We start from the raw sequence: 10,023 nt of genomic DNA on the forward strand, positions 1-10,023 counted from the left end.
TGGTGGCTGGGCATGCGGGGCTACACGACTCAGCCAACGCAGCCTTGCCTGCCAGAGGAGCTCACCGGTGGGACTTTACCCAGACCTTTCAAGGATTTGGGAGCTCCTCGCAATCCAGCCTGGTTAAACCCAGGATTGATCGTATGCAGGCCAGCCACCACCAGTGTCAGAAGAGGTGGGGGGGGAGGTGAAGATGGGGATGTGGCGTGGCCAAATTTAATTCCCGGAACGTCGTTTGTCTCGGACTGTGCCGGCTGTAAGTAAAAATAAAAATCACTGACCACCAGCAACAATAGAAAACCAAAGAAAATCCTTTATTTAAAAAAAAAATCGAACGTTGCGCCGTTGGTAACGTGTGGGGCTCTCGTCAAAACTGCGACAAATAAATTACACCGAACATAAAGAGAGACGCCAGAGGGAAGAAAAAAAATTCAATTTAAAATGTTAACTATTTTTATGCAAGGGGTTACAACAGTGTGGGTGGTGCAACTTAAGCCTGGAACAGCAAAGCTGTGGGCGGGGTTGGGATTTTAAAGCAGATTCACTCAGATCCTTGATGGGAGCTGGGAGGATGATGGGGAGCTGGAAGGATGACGGGCGAGCGATGGCAGCTGGGAGGATTATGGGAGAGTAATTGAGGCCGAGAGGGTGACGGGCGAGCGATGGCAGCTGGGAGGATGGCGAGCGAGAGTTGTGGGGGGAGTGACCGGAGCAGCATAGCGACGAGAACGAGGAGGCGGAGTCAATGAGTGGACGTGATTCTAGATTTGAAGTTTTCGTGACTACAATGATCCATGCTCTTTGGTTCTTTCGGTAAAGTCACGTAGGTAAAAATAAAGTTAATCAAATCACGACGTTTCGATTGCAACACAAGCAATCATCATCATTACTAAAGTAATTTTTTTTGATTAACTTTATTTTAATTTTTACCTAAGTGACTTTACCGAAAGAAACAGAGAGTATGAGTGGACGTGCTGGAATGATTTTGCAAATTTAAATCTATTCCTCGGACTCAGGATCTACAACGCCTTCAAATATCAGTCTGAATCAAGTGTCAAGAGTCATTCTCTTTGACGGGGCTATATTTATAGTCCGGGTTTCACACCACCAGAGGGCGGCTTGCTGCAACCACCACCACCATCATCATCACCACCACGACAACGACGACAACCCTGCATCTTCAACCTTGAGTGCAGAGCGGGCGACTCGGCCGTGGTGCTGGAGGGCCACGCAGGGTGGAAGTGGGAGAGGCGAAACGCGACGGGCACGGCAACGGGCGAGTGGACGGCGCTGAGCATCGTGTGCACGGAGTGGGGCCAGCAGATCGCGTCGATATATGCTGGGCTGGTGGAGGGCGAAGGAGTGGATGAGTGGATGCTGTGTACTGGGGCTGGTGGAGGGCGGGGGAGTGGGTGAGTGGATGCTGTGTACTGGGGCTGGTGGATGGCGAGGGAGTGGTGGGATGGATGGAGAGGGAGTGGGTTAGTAAACGGTGTGTATCGGGGGCTGGTGGAGGGTGAGGGAGTGGGTGAGTGGATGCTGTGTACTGGGGCTGGTGGATGGTGAGGGAGTGGTGGGATGGATGGTGAGGGAGTGGGTGAGTGCACTGCGTGTACTGGGGCTGGCGGAGGGCGAGGGAGTGGGTGAGTGGGCGACTGGACACTGTATATCGGGGGCTGGTGGACGGTGAGCGAGCCGCCGCTCCGATGATGCTCCACACTCCGCCACCGCTCCTCGTCCTCCTCCTCACTCCGCAGACGTCGAGCCCGAGGCTGTGACCAACGAGAGGAGCCACAGGGGAGGGGGGACCGCATGTCACGGCGAGCACTAGCGGGGAGCGGCCCACTGAGGGAGAGGGACAGAGGGAGAGAGGCAGCCCGGTGGCTCAAGGGCCGATCGCTGCCAAGTCGGCGCCGGCTGCGATTAAAATGGGTTCTCAAGCGCAACGAATCGACCGATGGTCTCGGACGCTTCGCCGACACACTCGGTAGGCTCGCGTAGAAACACCCACGCACACGAGCAGAGCTGCGATTAAAGCGGGACCACCCCCCCCCGGTTTAATCGCAGCTCCACGAGTGTGCGTGGGTTTCTGCGCTACGAACCCGGCGAACCGAGTTCGATTCCCAATCACGGCCAACACCGGTGACGATTATATCTGAACGGGTCCCGGGTCTCCCCTAGGTCCACTCGGCCTCAAATGAGTACCTGGTGTGGTGTAAACATCGCCACTGGGGAGACGAGGCGGTCGGGCGTGGTGCCGGCCGCACACCCTCTTGTGCGCCGTGCCGGCCTTCACAGGTGCTACTCGCTAGCAGCACTTGCCCGGACAGTCTGTTAAGGCTATACGGGGATCTTTTGTCTTTTTTGTGGCGAGTGCATGGTGAAGCGAGTGTGAGGTGAGCGCGTGGTGAGGTGAGCGCGTGGTGAGGTGAGCGCGCGGTGAGGTGAGCGCGAGGTGAGGTGAGCGTGAGGTGAGGTGAGCGCGAGGTGAGGTGAGCGCGAGGTGAGGTGAGGGCGAGGTGAGGTGAGTGTGAGGTGAGGTGAGCGCGAGGTGAGGTGAGGGCGAGGTGAGGTGAGTGTGAGGTGAGGTGAGCGCGAGGTGAGGTGAGGTGAGCGTGAGGTGAGGGTGAGGTGAGTGTGAGGTGAGGTGAGCGCGAGGTGAGGTGAGGGCGAGGTGAGGTGAGCGCGAGGTGAGTGTGAGGTGAGCGTGAGGTGAGTGTGAGCCCATGGTGTCTGGGCGCTCACTCTTGCCATCGCAGGCCACGATCTTCACTTTGTCGACCTTGACGAGGTCGGTGACCTCGCGGAACTCCACGTCGTTGAGCACGAAGGTCCACACGTTGTCACAGAACCGGTACGTGTTCAGAGAGCCCTGCACGCGGGGGAGGGAGGGGGCGGCGGGGGGGGGGGGACACACACACACGGTGCCGGGGACACGGGCAGAGGATGGGGGACGCAGGGAGAGATTGGCGTGGGGACATTGTGGGGACATTGTGGGGACATTGTGGGGACATTGTGGGGACATTGTGGGGACATTGTGGGGACATTGTGGGGACATTGTGGGGACATTGTGGGGACATTGTGGGGACATTGTGGGGACATTGTGGGGACATTGTGGGGACATTGTGGGGACATTGTGGGGACATTGTGGGGACATTGTGGGGACATTGTGGGGACATTGTGGGGACATTGTGGGGACAGGGATGCACGGGAATTACAAGGAGACGTACAGCACCAGAGACGCGGGGGGGGGGGGTAACAAGGGAACAAATAAATAATTAGGCAAGTAAAGACCAATTAAAATCAATGCTTCACATCCTCCGATTAGCACGGTTGGCTACGTATGTTGCGAAAGAAGTATTAACATACAAGTACTGAATTACGTGCGTAGGAATACATTCAGGTAGAGTGTACGAGTCGAGTGGGCTAAACGGCAGAGCATGGGCGAGAGAACACATGGGCTGATGCGAATGCAAGATGCAGAGCTGATCAGACTGCAGCAACAACGGAAAGCGGAGGAGCGATGCTCACGACAACGAGCGGAGCGCGCTGGGCGGCGAGAAACGCAGTGCAATGGGTGGCACACTTGGTACGCATCTGCCAGTCATCTCACTCAACACCCGGGTCTGGTCCCCATGACTTCCTGCCAGCAGCGAGCCTTACACGCTTCTAGCCTGGCACAAGCTGTTGTGCGTCTCTGTACATTTGCGAGTGTGTCTACGTGCATGCGTGCGTGGCCTCCGTCAGTCATCATCTCTGTCAGTCAATCCATAACACCGAGTCTGTCCCGGTGACCTCCTGCCAGCGAGCCTTCCAAACGTCACACCACGGCCGCAAAAGTGCACCTAGCCTGGCACGAGTTCCGCATTGACATCACCGCCACCACATACCGGGGAAGGGCGGTTGAGCGTGTGTGTGCGTGGAGCGGTAGTGTCGTGGTTAGCGTGTAGCGCTACGAACCCAGAGGCCCGAGTTCGATTCCTGCTCACGGCCAACACCAGTGACGATTATTTGAACCAGTCATGGGCCTCCCCTAGGCCGACTCGGCCTCAAATGAGTACCTGTTGTAGTGTGTAAACATCACCACTTGGGAGACAAAGGCGGTCGGGCTTGGTGCTGGCCACCCACCCCCTCGTGTACCGTTCTGGCCTTCATAGCCGCTCGATAACAGCACTTGCCCCAAAAGTCTATTGAGGCTATATAGGGGAATCTTACGTTTTTGTTTGTGCTAGTGTGTTTGTGTGTTTGTGTGCGAGCGAATCGGCCAGTCATCTCAGTCAGTCGACCCATGGCACCACCTGCGTCTGTCCCGTGACCTCCTGCCAGCGGGCGTTCGACACTTCACGTGGCTTTGACGTGCAGATAACCTGGCACAAGCGTCGTGGCGACATCGCCACCACTTAGTGGCGAATGGCGGTTGTTGTCGAGTGCGAGTGGCTTACGCGGAAGCTGATGCGGTTGCGCACGCGCTGCGCCAGCGCCGCGTTGATCGCCTTGTCGAACTGCAGTAGCACCTGCAGCGCCAGCTGAGGACTCATCTGCTGGGACTGGAGGCCCACACACAACCACCACCACCCACCACAAAACCCTCGTGAGCCACATCGCGCACAACGGCGGCAATCGGCGGCGCGCGTACAAAAGGAGGGGGAGGGAGTGTCATCTTTACCAGCCCGCACGCACGCATTTCTGGGGGGGGGGGGGGAGGCTTCAGACCTGGGACTATTTCGTTGTTGCGATCACTTTTTTTTTTGTCAAGGGACCTTTTTGCCAGTATCAAAGTAGGGGAAAAAAAACAGGAAGAGGTTTGTACCCTTTCCGGCAATAAAAGAGGAGTCGTTAGGATGTTCAAACACCAAATTAGAAACCTTTTTCAAGGAATAAAGTCCGGCATTAACCACGCGTACTTTGTGGTGAACATGCAAACAAACGCTCTGATAATCATCAGAGCGCTGTGTTTGGTTAACTACGGCACAATGGGCTATACGATATCCCTCAAAGTCCATATCCTTGATGCTCATCTTGATAAATTCAAGGAGAACATGGGAGCGTACTCGGAGGAGCAAGGCGAGCGCTTCCACCAGGACATACTGGACTTTGAACGCCGCTACCAAGGACAGTAGAACGAGAACATGATGGGAGACTACATTTGTGGGCAGATTCATGACCGTTATTTGGAGCATAATCGTAAATCTCGAAAAACTACTCACTTCTAAATCTTTTGTAGTCATTTTTTTGTTACTTTAGCATAAATACATGTAAATTTTCATTCATATGTGAACGAAAAGACACAAATTCGCCCGTTTTCCCATTGAAAATAGGTCAATTTCAAAATATCACTGTCCTGGTCACAAAAGCAAAGTTTGTGGGGAATAATAGCCCATTTTCTATACTTTTTAGGCATAAGAAATTACGAAATAACACTTACCGCCCAGGAACAAAAAGTGTGTTACATCGTGTAATAAACGCATTGTCTTTGAAACTGATTGGCTTACAGTAGGGACAGCCAATTATTATTACTACAAAGTATTGTAATGAGAATGACACGGGCACTGTTCGTTAGTTGATATGACCTTTGCGTCACAATGTTCATTCCAAGCCAAGGACACTATTAAATGACATTGGCCGCAAGTATTCCGCGGCCTTGCCTCCCGCTGGTCCCCAGAGCCGGACACTCGGTTCTAAAAAACAACAACAACAACTCGCACTCTCCAACAACGACGACGACACCGCCTCAACGTCAGCGATCATACAGCAACATACACCGGGGGGGGGGGGGGGGGGGGGGGGGGCTTACGTTGGGGATGCGTTCCCGAACAGGCGTGGCGACGGATATGGAAACGACGTTCGTCGTAGCGATATTAGCAGGGGAGCAGCGGTGGGCGGTTTGCGGGGAAGGGCGACGAGGTGGCGACGGGTAGCGAGAAAGGACGCCGAAGACGCCGCAGCCGCCAGCGACGCGGGCGTGAAGCCGAGACGACACAAAGCGGGCAGCGGTGTTCATAAAGCGACGGCGCATTTGCGAAACGACGTCAAAGGCGGGGGGGGGGGGGGAGGAAGACGTCAATTGCGTTTTTATTCTATGTACGAGGCGGTGTTGACGATGCACGTTGGATTTCTTCCGCACCGCACGTAGCCAACCGCGCTAATCGTGGAGGTGCCCCGCACTAAACGCAAAAATCAGTTCTAAAGAAATGAGTTTTGTCAATCTAAACGACAAATTGAAAGTGCAATGTCCCCAGTGGTCAAATAATATCGGAAGGAAGAGCGTTCCAGACGGCCGCAGAAGCGCGCACCCGGAAGCGCCACGCGATGATGATGATACGGTTACCGTCTTGACGAGTGCTACTATTTGCGCACCACTGCCAAAGCAGCACATTACTTCAGCAATTGTTTCTTGCTGCGGTTGTCCCACCTGATGACGGACGCTTGTGTTGCGCCCGAAACGTCGTGATTTCATTTATACCTATGCAACTTTATCGAAAGAACCAAAGAGTAAGCACATTATTTGTTTGATTACAAAGATACTCTGCTAAGGCCGAGCCGAGGGAGGCTTCAGGCTACCCCCTCACCAAAATTCTTCTTTTGCTACCAAATATTAGCCGCGGTTGAAAATCGAGCCCAGGTAACGCTCACGACAATGTATACACGACTAAGACGATGTGAACAGAAAGCTCCTTTTCACCACACACTCGCACGGATCAACCAAAGTACAACTCCTAACGTTAGATCTTGCATGGAGCCCCAGGCCGAGGGAGATTGACAGTTCTTTTGTGTTTCTTCCACTTGCGAATAATCGCACCAACTGTTGTCACCTTCACACCAAACTGCTTGGCAATGGTCTTGTAGCCCATTCCAGCCTTGTGTAGGTCTACAATCTTGTCCCTGACATCCTTGGAAAGCTCTTTGGTCTTGGCCATGGTGGAGAGTTTGGAATCTGATTGATTGCTTCTGTGGACAGGTGTCTTTTATACAGGTAACAAGCTGAAATTAGGAGCACTCCCTTTAAGAGTGTGCTCATAATCTCATCTCGTTACCTGTATAAAAGACACCTGGGAGCCAGAAATCTCTGATTGAGAGGGGGTCAAATACTTATTTCCCTCATTAAAATGCAAATCAATTTATGACATTTTTGACATGCGTTTTTCTGGATTTTGTTGTTATTCTGTCTCTCACTGTTCAAATAAACCTACCATTAAAATTATAGACTGATCATTTCTTTGTCAGTGGGCAAACGTACAAAATCGGTAGGGGATCAAATACTTTTTCCCCCCTCACTAACCCCCTACACCCTCCCCCTCTCCTCAATGTTTCAAGAGCCGCACCGCAACAACGTCACAAAGCGGCAATCCTTAAAGAGCCGCGTGCGGCTCTGGAACCGTATGTTGTGCCCCCCCCCACGAGTCCTATAACCCCATGGAGCCGCAATCCCATTCTACTCAAAGCCCACACCCCCTCTTTTTAGCCCTTCGTGGAAACGGCGCCGTCCCCGCCAACCTCCTCCATCAGCCGGATCATCGTTCATGTAGCCGTCAACCACCCAATTCGTTCCTCCCCACTTTATTGCAGACCAATTCATTCAGACCGTATTGGTCACCCCGTGGTGCCCTTATGAATGTCAACGTTCGTCCTACACAAAGTTCGATCACAAGGGAGAAACACAAACACATGGACATTTACACCATTGGAAACCTCATTTGCCAGTAACAAAAAATGATAATTGGTTTTTTACCCTTTTATCTGGCAACAAAACTGACTCCTTGTAAAAAAAGGTGTCAGTTTTGTTGCCAGATAAAAGGGTAAAAAACCAATTATCATATTTTGTTACTGGCAAATGAGGTTTCCAATGGTGTAAATGCTTAACCCGAGCTCTCATACTCTGATGGTGCATTGTCTTTGAGTTGTGCGCCTTTTGGCGTCTTCTGGTCCAACACCATGTGAGACGAGGCTCTGAAGAAAGCCGTCTCGGGTGTGGACCAATCAATTTCAAGGACAGTGCCACATACATTATCAGAGTTGTTGTTTTTTGTTTGCGTTCCGACCGCAGGTATTGTGGTCAATGTAAACGTGACTCCTTGTAAAAAAAGGTGTCAGTTTTGTTGCCAGATAAAAGGGTAAAAAAACAATTATCACATGGACATTTGTTTTAACTCAATTTCTCTGTACAAGAATACGGGGTAAACCATATGGCTTTACAGGTATGCCACTATACACTACTATCAACTACTACATACCCGTCAACCACTTATCAGTGCCCTATCTTATGACAGCCCAACTCGGACCTTATTGGTCTCCCCGTGCACCTTGTGTCCACGTTCGTCCTACACAAAGTCACCATCACAAGGGAGAAACACAGACACAAACAAACGCTTCGCCATGTGGACCTGAAATCTCGATTTTCCCCTGTCCATGTGGATCTGAAATCTCGATTTTCCCCTGTACAAGAATATGGGCTAACGCGCATGGGTTGTGGCAGATGTGTTGTTTCCTTGAGCATGATACAAAACAAAAACCACTTCGTAAGATCACCACACCAAGCCTCGTGTGGTCTCTAAACTCCAACCACGGCCAGGACTTGCGCATCTCAAATTAAATACTTAAGACCGTGTGTTAGTGAACACCGTGGGACAAGGGAATCCCACACTCCCCACAGCCTAGCGAGTTAGCAGCACCTACAAAGTCCGGCACGGCACACGAGCGGGCGGGCGGGGCTGGCCAGCACCCACGCCCGGCCGCCTTTGTCTCCCCAGCGGCGATGTCCGCTACACACACCGCGCAACCGGGTAACTCGCTTGAGGCCGAGTCGACCTAGGGGCGAGGCTCAGAACCCACCTCGGATCGTCCCCCTCACCCGGGCGTCGGCGGCCGCGAGCGGGAACCGAACTCGGCCCGCCCCGGGGCTCCCACCACCACCACCACAACTCACGACCACGCCACCGTTTAAACCGCCGATAATCAAACAACACAAACAACAACACAAACAACAACAACACAGACAACAACAACAGCGGCCACACGTCCAGAGTGTTAGGAGAACTCCACTCTGCCGCTCGGGCCTACGTCTCCCGCGCGGAGCCTCGAGCTCGCCTAGCGCCCGCTGCCGCCGCCTCAGCGCCCGCCACTCGAGCCCGCCCGGGGTCGCCTCTCTCGCGCGGCGTAGGTCGCCTTCACCTGGATGAGCTCGTCCAGGCTCTCCTGGAGGCTGTTGCCCAGCGTCGTGTTCCTGTACAGCTGGTAGGCCATGGTGGAGGTGTGGTGCGGGTGAGGAGACGGAGCCCTCACGGGTGGAGGTGGGGGTAGCGGTGAGGGCGAGCGGCGAGGGCGAGTGGTGAGGACAGCGGTGGCGTGAGACGACAGCGGTGAGTTGAGAGCGGTGGCGTGAAGCGACAGCGGTGGCGTGAGGCGACAGCCGTGGAGTGAGCTGAGCGCGGCTGGGAATCGCCGTCACCTTCGCCTCTTCCTTATATAGGCGGACGGCTCTACGGCGCCCGGCGAGGGACACCGGGTGAAGCCAACAAAAAAAACGCGATTTAAAAAAAAAACTTGTAACGCTATCACATTCAGATGTATTGCAGTTTTAAACCCCCCTACTCAGCGCTTTCGCGAACAATATTATGCATAATAGAGGGTTTTTTTTTGGGTTAGATCGCGTAAATATAAATGTGTCGTTAAATCCGCCACCACCCGACGCAGCCAATTAGTAAGTGTTGTCGCGTGAACAAAACGTGCCAATCCGTGACTGGTGTATTGGAGAGTAATCCCACTACAACATTTGCAATGTTACTCTCTGCGTTTACTCTCCAACACACCCGTTGTGCTGTACCAGTAACGAATTGCCATGTTGTGTTTACGTGCGCAAACCTTACTAGTTGGCTGTGTCGGGTGGTGGCGGGTTTAACGACACCACATTTATATATTTACGCGATATAACCCCAAAAAACAACCTCTATTATAGATTTCGATTTAAAGCTTTCGTGACTGCAATGATTCATCTTCTTTGGTTCTTTCGGTAAAGTTATTTTATTT

The 10,023-nt window shown here is 52.9% G+C and overlaps 1 protein-coding gene across 2 annotated transcripts; it reads right to left on the reverse strand.

Moving 5' to 3' along the window:
• Window positions 1-295: 295 nt before the first annotated feature.
• Window positions 296-9,460, reverse strand: LOC116955026 (transcription initiation factor IIA subunit 2). Of its 2 annotated transcripts, none has more exons than XM_076052663.1 (4): window positions 9,169-9,460; window positions 4,443-4,547; window positions 2,746-2,872; window positions 296-1,772 (listed from the first exon to the last, which is right to left on the reverse strand). In XM_076052663.1, exons 1-4 carry the CDS (start codon window positions 9,238-9,240, stop codon window positions 1,747-1,749), a joined length of 330 nt encoding a protein of 109 aa, XP_075908778.1. In that variant the 5' UTR covers window positions 9,241-9,460; the 3' UTR covers window positions 296-1,746. The 2 variants fall into 2 exon arrangements, with proteins under 2 accessions (XP_075908778.1, XP_075908779.1); XM_076052664.1 differs by having other exon boundaries at window positions 2,752-2,872; window positions 9,169-9,459.
• Between the last annotated feature and the right edge of the window lie 563 nt (window positions 9,461-10,023).

Source organism: Petromyzon marinus, chromosome 57 (genome assembly GCF_048934315.1).
Source record: "Petromyzon marinus isolate PM22_M1 ecotype Great Lakes invasive population chromosome 57, UKy_Petmar_22M1.pri1.0, whole genome shotgun sequence".
NCBI classification, from domain to species: domain Eukaryota; kingdom Metazoa; phylum Chordata; class Hyperoartia; order Petromyzontiformes; family Petromyzontidae; genus Petromyzon; species Petromyzon marinus.

What these genes read in the sequence shown, in the direction of transcription:
- LOC116955026 (XM_076052663.1), bottom strand. Translation starts at nt 9,240, where the DNA reads ATGGCCTACCAGCTGTACAGGAACACGACGCTGGGCAACAGCCTCCAG. An exon ending in GCAACCGCATCAGCTTCCGC is followed by an intron (nt 2,873 to 4,442) that starts GTAAGCCACTCG and finishes CCCCGCGTGCAG; the next exon opens with GGCTCTCTGAACACGTACCG. An exon ending in CGTGGCCTGCGATGGCAAGA is followed by an intron (nt 1,773 to 2,745) that starts GTGAGCGCCCAG and finishes CGTTGGTCACAG; the next exon opens with CCTCGGGCTCGACGTCTGCG.